Here is a 16,327-nt window from a genome sequence, read left to right as displayed (position 1 = left end):
TCGTCCATATACGCGCTCTAAAATTTACTAACTCTATTATGATTTTTAGTTAAAGAAAAAATGATAAGACTAACTAATAAAGAAAATGTGACTTTTGGATAGAAATTTTGTGGGGTTGTAACGTCAAAATGGGTTTAATTAAATATATGGATGAAAAAATATTTAAACTAAAGGTAAAAAACTAGATGGTAAATACTATTTATCTTTCTACTATTTTTCATGGACCTAGCTAGGTTTCCATTGTTCAAAGTTGTGTTCCCTCGAACACACACACAAAATTAAGACACGTGTAGAGTCCATGTTACTCTTTGTTTTTTTTTTTTTTTTTTTTGAGAGATAGATAGCACACTACCCGTTTCGTTTATTTTATTTAGAAATAAACTTAGTTAAAAATATGAATCAACTAGGATTCGAACTTGGGCCTCAGGTACCGACTAGCAAGTCCATTGCCACTTGCTCTAGGAACAGTCGTAACGTTACTCTTCGTTGTAAAGCTAAATATCATGCGTCCATTATACCACGTGGGGCACAAGAGTCGCTTTTTAAAAAAAAAATAAGAGAAATTGTAGTATACGTAAAGAATCCAATTCACTTTTAGTTGCTCTACAGTCACTCATTCGAATACAAGGTCGTCTGCTTAATGCATGTTAACATGCATGCACACACTCGATCACACCAATTAATCCCCGCCCCTCATGTATTTGTCTCCATCATTACGTACGCAACACAGCTTAATTTGTAAGCTTATACATATAGTTTGATCTATTTGACGCGATGCAGATTTGGGTTCCGTGGAACGATCGTAACTAACTTTTGCGCTATTGTGTTTGTTTGAATGTGCAGCTTTTAATTCTGAAACAACTACCTGCGCCACGATATAGATGGCGCAATCTGGCGACGTCTGTCCCACGGCCTCGCCGAACGAGGCGGGCCGCTCCGGTCCCGAGCACACTGTCACCCTCGACGATCTGATGGTGGTGGTGTCGGTGATCATGGGCCTCCTCGCAGTTCTCCTCCTGGTCCGTGGCCTCCTCGGCCGCCTCTCTGGAGGCGCCACCACTCATCCCACCGTCCGCTTCTTCCTGTGGGTCGTCTTCGCCCTCTTCCTCCCTCTCACGTCATACATGTTCTCCGTGGCGAAGAACTTGGACCAAGTTCTCCGTTGGCAGCTTATCCTGCTGTGGATGCTCCTGGCCGAGCTCCTCCGCAAGAAGCTCGACGGCGTCAGCACGATAAACGCCTCCCCTCTGCAGGGCGTCAACAAGCAGTCGACGTGGGATGCCGTCGACCAGATCGTGCGCATCGCGTGGCTCGGCTACCTGATCTATGGGTACACAGTCGACCGGGTATTCGTCATCCTCTGGGCTTTCAGCATCATCAAGGTCGCGCAGAGAGTCGCTGCCGTCGAGGTAGCCAAACGCTCCTTCGCCTTGGGGGAAAACCCGCACCTTGTTGCGGGTTACATGCGCCAATTGTTCGCAGAACAACAACAAGAAACAGCATCAACCGGAGGAGGAGAAGAAAGATCAATGTCGACTGTGATGAAGGCATGCAAGTACGTGATCATGGGAGAAGACAGGGTGGAGAGAGAGACGGGCCCTCACGGCTACAGTCTCCAGCTCTCGGTTGACGAAGATAGGAAGAAGATGGTGACCGTCGGTGACGTGTGGCAACTGGCTGCAAGCGACGACACCCTTTTTACCTCCCGGCGGCTGAAGCTCAAGGACCTCTGCCTTTCCTTCGCGCTCTATAAGCTACTGCGGAGGAGGTTCGAGGAGTATCCATCTGCTGAGGCCGGCCGCCACCAGTCCCTAGACTTCTTGCTGTGCGGCATGCTCGGGGACGACAAAGACATCAGTCCCCGCGACAGCAGATTGCCCAAAGAGCACAAGGGCGAGAGGTGTAGAAATCTTCTGCCTGTGCCAATACTGATTTTATTTCTTCAAAAACAAATCCTATTGCAAGGGAACAACGATATGTGTTTTAATAGTTTACTACTTTTGACAGGATCTTCCGTGTGATTGAAGACGAGCTCAGCTTCCTCAGCGACTACTACTTCTCCACAATCCTCATCACGCTGTCGAATCTCTGGTTCTTCCTCCTCAACTGTGTGGTCACGCTCATCATCCTTTTCTTCTGCTGCATCGTGATCTTTATCTACGTCCTCAGTGAGCGCGATGGCGTTCTCGGCTGCCTCCTCGATGATCAGGACGCGAGAGGGACCGTCATGTACGATCTGATCATCACCCTCCTCCTCATCGCCACACTTTTCTTGCTGGAGTATGCGGAGGTCGTCGTCTACGTGCTCTCCGACTGGGTCATGGTCTCCCTCCTCTGCACCTACGCAAAGAAGCCGTCGTGGCGGCGATCTGCGACCATCCGCTGGGTCCTGACCATGCTGCGGAGGGTGAAGACCTGCCTGAAGCGTCCCGACCTCAAATTCAACCAGCACAACATCTTAGAACCTCGCGGCCGCACCCTGCAGATCTTCTCGCACCTCGTGCTGCGCCGCCGCTTCCTAAAAGTGCAGTTGATGATCTTGAAGCCGGTGCTGGGCCGCCGCTTCCTCGGTGTGCGGTCGACGCCCGTACCGAAGGAGGTGAAGGCGGCGATCGTGAAGTATCTCATTGACAGCGGAGGCCAAGGGCCTGCTCCGCACATCGGAGAGTCCGTGCTGCAGCAGAACGGTGCAGCGGGAGAGGAGCTGCTGCAGGCGTGCAAGAGCAACGGTGCGGTGGAGACTATCATTGTCTGGCACATTGCCACCTGCCTCTACAAGATGAAGCACCCGTCGTTGCTGCCGTCGCGGCAGCAGCCTCAGCAGTCTGAAGACCATGACACGCAAGCGAACCGTAGGATCGCTGAGACGCTGTCCAAGTACTGTACGTACCTGGTGGCGCTCGCACCGGAGCTGCTGCCCGACGACGCGGCTGCAACGGCGACCGCGTACAAGACTGCGGTGGGGGAAATTCAGAATGCTCTATTGAAAGGGCACGATCGTAAGTTGGACGATTTTGAGCGAGTGACGAGTATGAGGAAGGCGAACGGGACAGCGGCGGAGAGGGGAGCGGAGCTCGGGCATCAGCTGGTGGCGGTGGCGGATGACCGGCTGGTGTGGAAGGTGCTAGCAGAACTGTGGACGGAGATCGTGGTCTACATCGCGCCGTCAGACGACGTCAAGAGCCACGCGCAAGCGCTGGCGCACGGCGGCGAGTTCATCACCCACATCTGGGCGTTGCTTACTCATGGCGGCGTTCTCCGGTGGTCCACTGCCGACGAGAACGCTCCTCCTCCTCCTCCTTCCGCTGATCAGTCTCCGGTGTGATGAGTTTCCAACTGATGATCAGTTTAGGTCTCGTACTCTACTTATAATTGCGTACATGCATGCATGCATGCATTGTTTGTTCTCCTTTTAAGATGTTTCGGTAGAGTTCGTTTAGGAACGTGCGTGTGTGGATTCCAATGACATCTTATTATATATTATTCTACAGGTTCTAGGCCTGGCTTGGAATTAATTAATTAGGTCGCAAAATTGACATGGATGTATCTGCTGTAGTAATTTGAAAGATTCAAGAAATAAAAGTGCATTGATCATATATATATTCTGAATGATGAAGGGCATCCTCATTGGAATACATGTGTTTATGGGTACTATTCGACTATTTATCTATCATACAACAAACATATAGCAAGTGGAAGAACTTAAGTTTTTAATTTACTAATATATTTAGAGAGTAAAATACAGAAAATTCTCTCCCTAAATACTCACTTTTTTACTTGTTCTTTCTAATTTTCAAAAATTTATATTTTATTCTCTCAAAATCTATATTTTATTCTCTAATTTTCAAATTGATATAATTGAAAAAATTTTCATTCACCCATAAATCGAAATTCGAATAAAATTTTTGCATATCAAATTCGAATAAACGGATTCGTCCGTCCATTCTAATACCAAAGTAAAAAAAATGGGTGAACCAAACACGTTCTTAATTATAGGTAGCGTTTGGTTCGGGAACAAGGGGGGAATAAGCTTTCGTTCCCCCCTTTGTTCCCAAACGGTATGTTTGGTTCTCGGGAACAGTAGTTTCCGAGAATCTGGAACAAGCTGGTATAAGGCTGGAACTGCTATTCCACCTATTTTCTGGAACAAGCTTGTTCCTTGATGAGAACAAGGTAATTAATTAAAATCTAAATTTAATTTTAATAACAATAAATTATTAATTAATCTAATTAATATATTTAAATCATTATTTATTGCTTTAATAATTAAATAATTAATTAATTTATTATTTATAATTAATTATTNATATATATATATATATATATATAATTGAGCTCCTATGCTTTTAAAAGTATCAAGTCATTGGTGCTTGTAAGTTTTTAGCCCTTGGATTAAGGAATGTGCGGTTAAGATGATGTGGGCCCCTTAGGGTTAAGTGGATGGTTGGTTGAATAGTATAATCTAACGGGTGAAAATGATCAAAAGCGTAGATCTAACGGTAAAAAATTTATAAGCACCAAAAACTGCATACTTTTACAAGCACCAATGACTTGATACTTTTAAAAGCATAGGACTCTTTTCATCATTTCTAACCATTGGATTAAATACTATAACCCTATGAGGACCACTTAACTCTAACTGACTAATATCATCCTAACCATACAACTTTTCATCCAAGGGTTAAAAACTTGATAGTAAAAAAACGTTTTACTATTAATAATATTCCAGCCTAATTCTATATATATATATATATATATTATCCATTTCTTTTTGCTGCGTGATTTATTTGAAGCTTCCAGAAGAATTTGTTTGGTAGTGGACATCCACAAAGTAATTTACAGGATGGTCCAAATCGTTGCAAACGTTGAATATATAGTTGTGGTAATAATAATAATAATGTATATGTAATATGCTAGAATTGCTTAATATTAAACTATGTTAATAACACGGATTACAAAAGATACTGCTCCAAGAACGAACACAGAAAATATGGAAAAAGGAAAAAAGAGAAAAAAAAAAAGGAAAGAAAAAGAAACAAGGTATAAGTGAATCATATAAGTTGGAATTAATCAACGTGTTTTAAATATATTAAAGGATTTTTTGAATGCACGAACTTGTTCAGTGAATTTTTTTTTTTTTAACTCTGCGTAATTCAAATGGCCTTTAATTTTTCTTTTTTTTTTTTCTTTGCTCCGTAGTATGATACTTTAGTGGTATGTATATCTATTATTTAATTAAAACTAAAAATAGGAAAGTTTTATAACAACAAAATCAAACTTACACATATATTAACTAGGGGTGGAAACAAGCCAAGCTCGAGCGAGCTTACCTCAGTTCAAGCTTGGCTTGAAATTAATTCAAGCCGAGCTTGAGCGAGCCTAACTTCGAGTCGAGCGAGCTCGAGCACTAAACGAGCTGCTTGAAATTCTTAACATCATGCAATTTATACTTTAATTTTTACAAAATATTATCTAAAATTTGATATAAAAAATATCTAATAGTTTAACATATAAAATAAATGCATGAAATACGATAATATAATACTAAAAAAATTAGGAAAAGCGACTCTGCGAGGAAGTGGAAAAGAGAGAAAGAGAGCAATTAGATCTATTCTTTTGACCATTTTCATCCGTTAAATCATACTATTCAACCAACCACCCACTCAATTTTAGGAGACTACTATCATTCTAATCGCACATCCAACGGCTGAATTTATACTTATAAGAGTATAGTAGCCCGAGTATATATATAGAGAATTAGGCTACTATACTATTAATAGCAGAAACCGCTTGCTATTAGGTTTCGGCCCTTAGATGAAAAGATGTGCGGTTAGAATGATAGTAGTCCACTAGGGTTGAGTGGGTGGCTAGTTGAATATTATGGTCTAACGGATGAAAATGACTAAAGGGATAGATTTAACAGCAGAAAGCTCGATAGCACCAAATACTTGGAACTATCGATAGTATAATAGTCGGACTCTATATATGTATATAGGCAGATCTAACGGCAAAAAACTCAATAGTACAAAGCGCTTAGTACTATAGATAGTATAGATAGTATATTAGCTGGACTATATATATATATATAGAGAGAGAGAGAGAGAGAGAGAGCGAGAGCGAGAGAGAGAGCGAGAGCGAGAGAGAGAGCGAGAGCGAGAGAGAGAGCGAGAGCGAGAGAGAGAGCGAGAGCGAGAGAGAGAGCGAGAGCGAGAGAGAGAGCGAGAGCGAGAGAGAGAGCGAGAGCGAGAGAGAGAGCGAGAGCGAGAGAGAGAGCGAGAGCGAGAGAGAGAGCGAGAGCGAGAGAGAGAGCGAGAGCGAGAGAGAGAGCGAGAGCGAGAGAGAGAGCGAGAGCGAGAGAGAGAGCGAGAGCGAGAGAGAGAGCGAGAGCGAGAGAGAGAGCGAGAGCGAGAGAGAGAGCGAGAGCGAGAGAGAGAGCGAGAGCGAGAGAGAGAGCGAGAGCGAGAGAGAGAGCGAGAGCGAGAGAGAGAGCGAGAGCGAGAGAGAGAGCGAGAGCGAGAGAGAGAGCGAGAGCGAGAGAGAGAGCGAGAGCGAGAGAGAGAGCGAGAGCGAGAGAGAGAGCGAGAGCGAGAGAGAGAGCGAGAGCGAGAGAGAGAGCGAGAGCGAGAGAGAGAGCGAGAGCGAGAGAGAGAGCGAGAGCGAGAGAGAGAGCGAGAGCGAGAGAGAGAGCGAGAGCGAGAGAGAGAGCGAGAGCGAGAGAGAGAGCGAGAGCGAGAGAGAGAGCGAGAGCGAGAGAGAGAGCGAGAGCGAGAGAGAGAGCGAGAGCGAGAGAGAGAGCGAGAGCGAGAGAGAGAGCGAGAGCGAGAGAGAGAGCGAGAGCGAGAGAGAGAGCGAGAGCGAGAGAGAGAGCGAGAGCGAGAGAGAGAGCGAGAGCGAGAGAGAGAGCGAGAGCGAGAGAGAGAGCGAGAGCGAGAGAGAGAGCGAGAGCGAGAGAGAGAGCGAGAGCGAGAGAGAGAGCGAGAGCGAGAGAGAGAGCGAGAGCGAGAGAGAGAGCGAGAGCGAGAGAGAGAGCGAGAGCGAGAGAGAGAGCGAGAGCGAGAGAGAGAGCGAGAGCGAGAGAGAGAGCGAGAGCGAGAGAGAGAGCGAGAGCGAGAGAGAGAGCGAGAGCGAGAGAGAGAGCGAGAGCGAGAGAGAGAGCGAGAGCGAGAGAGAGAGCGAGAGCGAGAGAGAGAGCGAGAGCGAGAGAGAGAGCGAGAGCGAGAGAGAGAGCGAGAGCGAGAGAGAGAGCGAGAGCGAGAGAGAGAGCGAGAGCGAGAGAGAGAGCGAGAGCGAGAGAGAGAGCGAGAGCGAGAGAGAGAGCGAGAGCGAGAGAGAGAGCGAGAGCGAGAGAGAGAGCGAGAGCGAGAGAGAGAGCGAGAGCGAGAGAGAGAGCGAGAGCGAGAGAGAGAGCGAGAGCGAGAGAGAGAGCGAGAGCGAGAGAGAGAGCGAGAGCGAGAGAGAGAGCGAGAGCGAGAGAGAGAGCGAGAGCGAGAGAGAGAGCGAGAGCGAGAGAGAGAGCGAGAGCGAGAGAGAGAGCGAGAGCGAGAGAGAGAGCGAGAGCGAGAGAGAGAGCGAGAGCGAGAGAGAGAGCGAGAGCGAGAGAGAGAGCGAGAGCGAGAGAGAGAGCGAGAGCGAGAGAGAGAGCGAGAGCGAGAGAGAGAGCGAGAGCGAGAGAGAGAGCGAGAGCGAGAGAGAGAGCGAGAGCGAGAGAGAGAGCGAGAGCGAGAGAGAGAGCGAGAGCGAGAGAGAGAGCGAGAGCGAGAGAGAGAGCGAGAGCGAGAGAGAGAGCGAGAGCGAGAGAGAGAGCGAGAGCGAGAGAGAGAGCGAGAGCGAGAGAGAGAGCGAGAGCGAGAGAGAGAGCGAGAGCGAGAGAGAGAGCGAGAGCGAGAGAGAGAGCGAGAGCGAGAGAGAGAGCGAGAGCGAGAGAGAGAGAGAGAGTTGAGCTAGAATACTATCGATAGCCTTGGGGCACCTTAATGAATAAACTGTCTTCCATGAAGTACTCCGGAAATGGTGATCGACACGGTTCAATATGATCTATACTACTTGAAGTGTTTAGAAATCAAATTTCATACATTTCCGATATTGTTTTCTTATCTATTGAGTGGACAAAAAATTGAATGGCTGAAAATGAATATTTTTTAAAAAATGATAATAGAAGTCTTGTAATCAAGATCAAGAGTATAGATCTAGTTTTAAATAGTTTAAAGTATTTTCTAGCAAAAATTTAATTGATTTGGATATCTTTAAGCCGTTAAATGAGAAAACGCCTCATATCGACCATTAAAATTATAAATTTTGAAATACTTTGATCATTAGGCAAATGATGTCGAAAAGATTTGAAGTTTGATTTCTAAACACTTCAAATGATGTAGATCATGTTCAACGGTGCCGATCGTCGATTTGGAGGCTCTATCATCGAAAACAAATGGGCGGCAACGGAGCCCGTTTGCTATTGATAGTATCCTAGCTCAACTCTCTCTCTCTCTATATATATATTTCGAGTTTTTCGAGCTTAATTCGAGCGAGCCGAGTAATACTCAAGCTCGGCTTGAAATTAATTTCGAGCCTAAATTTAAGCTCAAGTTTGCTTGAAATTAATTCAAGCCGAGCTCGAGCGAGCCAAATATCGAGCCGAACACAAGTCGAACACGAGCTGGCTCGCTCATTTGCCAGCCCTAATATTAACTTCTAAGTGTCCGCTTATTTATTTAAACATTTCTTTAAGGTTTCTTTTGAGAAAATCATTACATTTATTAACTACTAGTAAAAAACCTGCGCGATGCTGTGGATATAAAAATATTTTTATAATAAATTTTACTTTTTTAAAATATTTTTATATTATTTTATAAGTCTAATTATTAATTAAATAAAAGTTATATACAAATAATTTAATAGTTAAATTTATTTAAATAAAAGTCAATAAAATTGGTATACGCGCAAAGTAAATTTATACAACAACTTATTTTATAAAAATTTATATGAAAAAATTTGAGATAAATCTATCAAAATAATTTTAAAAAATTAATAAATAGAAGGAAAATAAAATTGTAGAAAAAATTATTTAATAAAATTAATTATATATATACGCATATACACTATATATTTATAAAATTTTAGTCTTGAAATTTAAATTCTGTATTTTTTTATACAGCGATATTTTACGTGATTTAAATTGCATCTATCAGGTTAGATTTTATTACGTGATTTATTACGCATATTATTAACAAAATTAATTAAATATAATATATTTAATTAATTATTAATTAATTCATTGAGTTTAGAGATTTAAAATTTTAAATTTTGAAGTTTAAAATTTGAAAATAAATATTATAAGTTAAAATTAAAATTTGAAATTTAAAACTTGAAAGTGTCAAAAATTTTAATTTGATAGCAAAATTTAAAATTTTATATTATATATATATATATATATATATTATTATCTATAAACCTATATATATATATATTATTATCTATAAACCTATATGAAGCCACAATACTTTTTGCCACGTGGTATATTATTCTTACTTCTCATGGCCAACTTTAAATCAAACCACCTTCTCCTCTTTTCAACTTTCAATTCTTCACCTCCCCACTCCTCTAATTATATGTAAGTTACAACATTTAATTATATGTAACTTTAAACGCAACTTTAAATCAAACCGCCTTTTTCTTTTCTTAACGCCTAACTCACCTCACCACTACTCTAATTTCATGCAATATTTAATTACATGCACCATATTAAGATTCTATTTTATAACTTTAACTACTTTCCTCCTCCATTAATCTCCCACTCCCTCTCTTTTGTAATTCTTTTACATACACCATTCCCCTCCTCCATTAATTAATCTCCTACCCCCTCTCTTTTGTAACTCTTTTACATGCACCATAAAAAAATATCATCATCTAATCTCCTACTCTGCACTCATCTCTCTCTTTCTCTCATTGTGTTAACAAAGAAGAAGAAGAAGAAGAAGAAGAAGAAGCGCCTCTGAAGAACATTGTCTCCTTCAAGAAGCATCGTTCTGCGAAGCTGAGCCCCGACCTATATAAGTGCTCGCTGAGTCGGTCCGCGCGGGGGCCTCTGCTTACTATGTAAATTTAGTCATACAAATTAACTGTACTTAATATGTTATAGCTTTCTATATATCAATAAATCGTAAATATAAAATTTATTAAAATTTTTAAATTTTACTTCTATTATCTACCCGCTGCATCGCGCGGGTCTTGCACTAGTATATATAGAGGGAGAGAGAGTAAAGAAGTGTTTGGAGGACACGTGTCACCTTTGGTCCTCCCAAATCCTCCTATAATATAGTAGAAAGAATAAATTAGTAGTAAACTGTTCTAGTTTTATATACTCACATATATAAATGTAAATCTTATCATGTCGCTTACGAAATTGATAAAATTTCTAATTTGATTAGTTGATAAAAATGACTTAATTTACAAAAGAGTAATATTTAAAAATATACTAATCTAAAAACATATATTTGAAGGAGTCGTTTCAGATGCTTATTAAACAAGGGAGTCCTCGTACATTTTTATCTTTAATAAATGGATAAATTGCAATATAATCCTCTGAACTTTCATTTTGATTCTCCGACTTTTAATTAATTTCAACATTTGAGACTCCGATCGAGCTTGTAATAATATTTAATTCAGTTCCTAAACTATTAACAATTAATGCATCGTTTTAACCCTTACATAAAAGTAAAATAGCATTGCATTCACCTATATTCATATCAATGTTCGTACACTATAAATTTATCAATGCTTCATGTTTCTCATCCTTTTTGCTTAGATGGTTGGTATGGTCGAAATATTAATTAAAAAATAAATAATCAATATATAAATAATTGTTTATATATATATGCACTGCACGTAAGCAATTGTTTGCTTTCTAATTGCAAATATATGTAGGGAATAAAGTGAAACCCTTTTTACTTGTTTAGGAATCACATTAATGTTGAAAATGAAAATTTGAGGAACAAAATAAAACTTAGTCGAAATTTCAAATACTGATGGTGCCATTTACCCTTTCGTAAATAGACACTTCTACTTATACACCTACAACTTTTTAAGTGTAAGGCTCAGACCTAAGTCTCTCATAGACCTAGATTTACTCAGTCGTTTATTAACTTTTTTAAATGCTAAAAATTTGAAAGGATAAATTACAGGAATTTTTTCTGTCAATACCTGCTTTTTTTATTTTCTTCCTATCATTCAAAAATCTACACTTTGTCCCTTTAAAAATTGAAAAATGTTCACTTTGACCCCCGTCGCCAGTGTTCCTTTAGAGTTCTATTTATATTCTATTTTTTATATCGAAAATATACCTGAAATCCTCCTCCTTCCTCATCCTCGGCTGCACCGCCTCACTGATCTCCGCTGCGCAGCCTCGCCCTCGCCCACCTCTCTGTCTATGTCCGCACACACGCCCTCGTCCGCTTCTGACGCCTCACCTTCGCCCTTGTCCATGTCTTTCCATTCACACCCACCTCGAAGAAGATGAAGGATAATTTTGTCATTTTGTCACAGCATACTGTATTGTGAACATTTTTTATTTTTTAAAGAGTGTAAAGTATAGGTTTTTAAATGAAATGGGAGAAAAGTGAAAAATCGGATATTGACAAAGAGATTTTCTATAATTTAACCAATTTAAAATGTATTTTTAAAGCTAAAAAATAGTGTAAGATGTGCACTCTTTAATAGAGATTATCGCCAAGATGGATTCTTACACAAACTAAAATCTAATTATAGAAATTTCAAAATAAAGACCTAAACTACTAAAGTGATTTATAAATATCCTTTCCAGAAAACTCTCTTATAATTTTTTTTTTTTCCTTTACCTTTTTATAACTCTCTTAAACCTATACACTCTCAACATTCAAGCTGTTACGTGCATTTAACCCCCTTTTATCGGGTTCCATTACTATTTCATCCATTTCTTATAATTCATGCAAAAAATATCTTTTAAAATGACAAAAATATATTAAAAATTATTATTTTTTTATATGAGGAGTAAGACAATTTGATTATTTTTTCTCTTTATTAATGTCGTATCCTCTTAAAAATATTTTAAAAATTTTTAAGGGGCAAAATATAATTTTTAAAAGTCAAAAAAATAAAAAATGTGTATTTTTTTTAAAAAAAATTTATATTTTAACCTAAATTTATATTTGTTTAAAGCTTTTGCGTAGCCTACACTAGTGTAACTCTAATATTTTACAGAGAGAGGCCATGTAACCGAGGGCACATGCCACCTATGCCTTTCCCTAGTTTTAAAATATTCCTTTTGCTGTTGTTTTTTCTGAGAAAACTGTGAATACAGTCTCGACAAATGAATTAAAAAAAGAAAGCTGTAAGGATCTCCTCCCCATTTTTCCAAATTTTCATACGAGAGTAGCACGAAAAACAATGAGCCCATTTTTCCAAATTTGCTTCCCCATGTTTTAATAAAAAAAAAAAAAAAAAATGTTTGTCTCAATATTAGAAGAGATTATTGCCTACACCAGATGTATTCATTCACTTCTTGCACCGCATCTTTGTTTTGATAATGGGAAAACTTCAAAAAAACCCTCTGTGGTTTCGTAGTTTCTCACTTGGCCACCCTGTGGTTTAAAATGTATCAATTTGCCTCTCTGTGGTTTCTTTTTTCTCTTTTTCTTATCAATTTCATTATTTTTTTTTTCTTAAATCAGTGATAAAGTTAATTTAAAGAGTACTAAAGTGAATATTTGATAAATCTAGATGAGTATTTGAAGTTTTTTTTGTATATAATTTAATGAAATATTAACGAAAAAGCTACCGAAAAGATAAAAACGAAACCACAGGGGGGCAATTTGATACATTTTAAACCACAGGGCGGCAAAGTGAGAAACTATGAAACCACAGGGGGGGTTTTTGAAGTTTTTCCTTTGATAATTAATGTCTTCAAATTCAAATGTAAATAAAATATGGTTTACAGCATCTAAAGAATCAATGTATGAGAAATTATAATATTTAGAAATCTAATACTTGGGTATTAAATAAATTCATAAAAATAAAGAGTAGTATAGTAATTATAGAACTAATGTTAAATTTATAAGAAATTGATGTGTGAGCAAGGGTAGAATATTTCCAAAAGTAAATCTAGTTGCTTACTTACTAAACATTTCATAATTTTATATTATTACAGCCTGGTGATTTATTGATGTCGAATTTATCTTATATTAACCATTAAAACTATCAAATTGTGAACCACTAGAGGACTAGACAAATACAAAATTTTACGACCCTATATCATATTTAGCGGTGTTAATCCTAGATAACCTACTACCAGAAATGATGCGGAATTAAACTGTACATCGTTTACTTTAAGTATTCTAGCCTAGATCTTGATGTGCACACATTATGATTTCTTACCGCCTCTTAAATGCATGTCATAAATACATTGGTCCTATTTTGATAGCAAAATAATTTATGCAATAATAGTTTTATTGATACGAGGATAATCTTTTGTGATTATAGATGAGCGTTCAAAAAAACTTTTCTAAAATGTCTTGGTATCTTGAATTGGTAGAATATTAATTTTATTTCAAAAAAAATAAGTTAAAGACCAAATATGACATATTATTCGGGATATTTGATCATACTTCTCATCTGTCAAATACGATAATAAATTTGTTTAAAAAAATTTACAAATATACGTAGAAAAATTTTCGTACATTCAAACGAGACCTTCGGTGTATAAGAGTACGGTGGATGCAGTCAATAGTATTTCCAGTACTAAACGTAGCTCAATCAATTCTGCAGTTCGAGATTGACAATCTGTCGGCCCTACTTGGACGTGAAAAGAAGATATTCAATAGTAATATTCTCATATTTTGAATACAAAGATTTGCTTTTATGATTATAAAATAAATATTTAACTTTTGCTCCATTAATTTATTTTTTTACAAACAAAATTATTTGATGTCGAAATATGATATCTCATTTTACACGTTCAATATACTACCCATCTTCTAAATATATTATTATAATTTATCATTCATTCTACGTGCATGTGACAAAGGATTTGGTAGTTGGTATTCGAGATCTCAAGTTCGAATCCTAGTTGATTTATATTTTCAGCTAAGTTGAAACAGATAATATGCTATCTTTCTCTCAGAAAGAAAAAAAAGATAAATATCAAATACCGCCCATGTGGTTTCACGCTTTGTCACTTGTATCAAGTTAGTACTGTATGGTTTCATTTTTTTTTTTTTATCATCATGAGCTCCTCCGTCAATATTTCGTTAAACTATATAAAAAATTTTAGATACCCCACCTAGATTTATCGAATATTCATTTTAGTACCCTTTAGTTTTAACTTTGCCATTGATTGAACGAAAAAAAATTAGTGCAATGTTTAATATAAAAAAAAAAATTAAACCACATAATACTAAATTGATGCACTTTAATCCACAGAGTACTAAAGTAAAACAAAATAAAAAAATATAAGGATAATATTTGAAGTTTTTCCTTAAAATATATATATATATAGCTACTATCAAGAACTGGATTGTAACAATCGAGAAATAGTTGGCCACAATAACGTCGACTACTGTACCAAACAATGGCCACGCGTAGATAATCGGATCATGCCAAGCACTACTACCACCTCTTCCCAAACATTCGAAGTCAACTTCCCAGCTATATAGACCCTTCTCTGTTTATAGTTTATATTATACCATCACTCACATCATCATCTTTTTCCTCACACAACACCAATCACTCCCAAAATTCAAGGCGCAAACATGTCATCTTCTTCTTTTCTGTGCTTAGCTTTCACCTTAATATTAAGCGGCTCTATTGTAGTCGGCGTTCGGGGCAACGACTTCACCCGGGACTTCGACGTAGTGTGGGGCCGTGAGAACGCGAGGATTCTCGACGGCGGCCGGCTCCTCGAGCTCTCGCTCGACCAGCGGTCGGGCTCGCGGATCGAGTCCAAGAACCGGTTTCTGTTTGGGAGGGTCGATCTGCAGATCAAGCTCGTCGCGGGCGGCTCCGCCGGCACCATCACCTCCTTCTATGTGAGTTCTTCTTCTTTGGTGAAAAGATAATAGATATATATTTGAGCAATACTACTAGCACACCGTGTAAATTTTATATTCACTTCATCAAATGACCATTAATTTTTTATTTATTTTGCTAAAAATTTTTTAAATTTTTGTGAACTCTATAACGGAGGGTGCACGATGTACATTAACTATCTTTTGTTGTGTACAAATAAAACATCTTATGGACATTAATTATCTGGTAGCTAAAATGCAAAAAAATCTCCTAATAAATACTTTCCCTTTTATATTTTACTTTTCTATTTTTAAGGAGGAATTATTTTACTTCCTCGAAATGTATAATTATAGCACTTAATCTCACATTGTTATTATTTCGTGACAGTTCTGTTCACACATTTTGTAGTATAATTGCATAATTATTGATATACCCATTTGATGAATAAAAAAAAAATTTTATTTGTAGATAGTAGAGTATCTCTTCTATTAAGTTACCTAATTTGAGAAAATAAAATTTTTTATGCATTCCCATTATTTCTAAGAGGATAATAGATATCTGAGTATTTCAGTAAATTACTCGACTCCACCATAGAATTTATATATACAGAATAATGATAGAATAGTGATTGTGCTGCATTAAATGCTACAAAATATTTATAATTGTAAGAGAGCAAAATAGATATGTTTATTAGACTGACGGTAAGGTGTAAAATAAATACTTATAAAGAGATTTTCTATCTTTTAATCACATATAAAATAGGTATATTGAAGTTTAAAAATACTAAATTGTAAAATCTGACCTTATGCTATTTTTGATTTAAGCGTGTCCTTTTCAGATGGCCTCAAACTATTCTCACAAATATGTTGTGATTTAATGGAGCATTTTGTTATTTCGTGAAATATTTTACAGTTAATATAATAAAAACCAGTCGAACTCTAACAAAGTTTGATAATTATTTTCCAAATTTGGTGAAATAAAAAGGAACGAAATATATAACAGTGACATTAAAATTTCTGAAGCTCAGTATATATATATATTCATTTCAAACATCTTCTTCAGTTGGTAATTAAACTTTGACATCAAATAAAATTGAATGTTATTAGTTCGATGATTCGGATTGATGTCATAGTAGATATGCTCTGGAGGAGCGACGCACGACGAGGTCGACTTCGAGTTCCTCGGCAATGTTAGCGGAGAGCCTTACATTCTTCACACCAATATATTCAGCCATGGGAAGGGAGGCAAGGAGCAGCAGTTCTACTTGTGGTTTGATCCAACACAGGATTTATAA

At 38.1% G+C, this 16,327-nt stretch overlaps 2 protein-coding genes across 2 annotated transcripts; both read left to right on the top strand.

Moving 5' to 3' along the window:
* On the top strand, window positions 882-3,325 carry LOC109727497. The gene is made up of 2 exons (XM_020257633.1): window positions 882-1,900; window positions 2,008-3,325. Exons 1-2 carry the CDS (start codon window positions 882-884, stop codon window positions 3,323-3,325), a joined length of 2,337 nt encoding a protein of 778 aa, XP_020113222.1.
* Window positions 14,734-16,327, top strand: LOC109727496 (xyloglucan endotransglucosylase/hydrolase 2-like). Its single transcript, XM_020257632.1, has 2 exons — window positions 14,734-15,053; window positions 16,169-16,327. The coding sequence occupies exons 1-2, from the start codon at window positions 14,778-14,780 to the stop codon at window positions 16,325-16,327; spliced, it is 435 nt and encodes a 144-aa protein (XP_020113221.1). The 5' UTR covers window positions 14,734-14,777.

Source organism: Ananas comosus, linkage group 22 (genome assembly GCF_001540865.1).
Source record: "Ananas comosus cultivar F153 linkage group 22, ASM154086v1, whole genome shotgun sequence".
Classification (NCBI taxonomy): domain Eukaryota; kingdom Viridiplantae; phylum Streptophyta; class Magnoliopsida; order Poales; family Bromeliaceae; genus Ananas; species Ananas comosus.
Note: the sequence above shows the minus strand (reverse complement) of the source record. Positions and strands in the feature narration are given on the sequence as shown.

Bases quoted from the DNA above. Each gene is read 5' to 3' on its own strand.
- LOC109727497 (XM_020257633.1), top strand. From the start codon at position 882: ATGGCGCAATCTGGCGACGTCTGTCCCACGGCCTCGCCGAACGAGGCG. The intron at 1,901-2,007 runs GTGTAGAAATCT...TACTTTTGACAG, and splicing joins AAAGAGCACAAGGGCGAGAG to GATCTTCCGTGTGATTGAAG.
- LOC109727496 (XM_020257632.1), top strand. From the start codon at position 14,778: ATGTCATCTTCTTCTTTTCTGTGCTTAGCTTTCACCTTAATATTAAGC. The intron at 15,054-16,168 runs GTGAGTTCTTCT...ATGTCATAGTAG, and splicing joins GCACCATCACCTCCTTCTAT to ATATGCTCTGGAGGAGCGAC.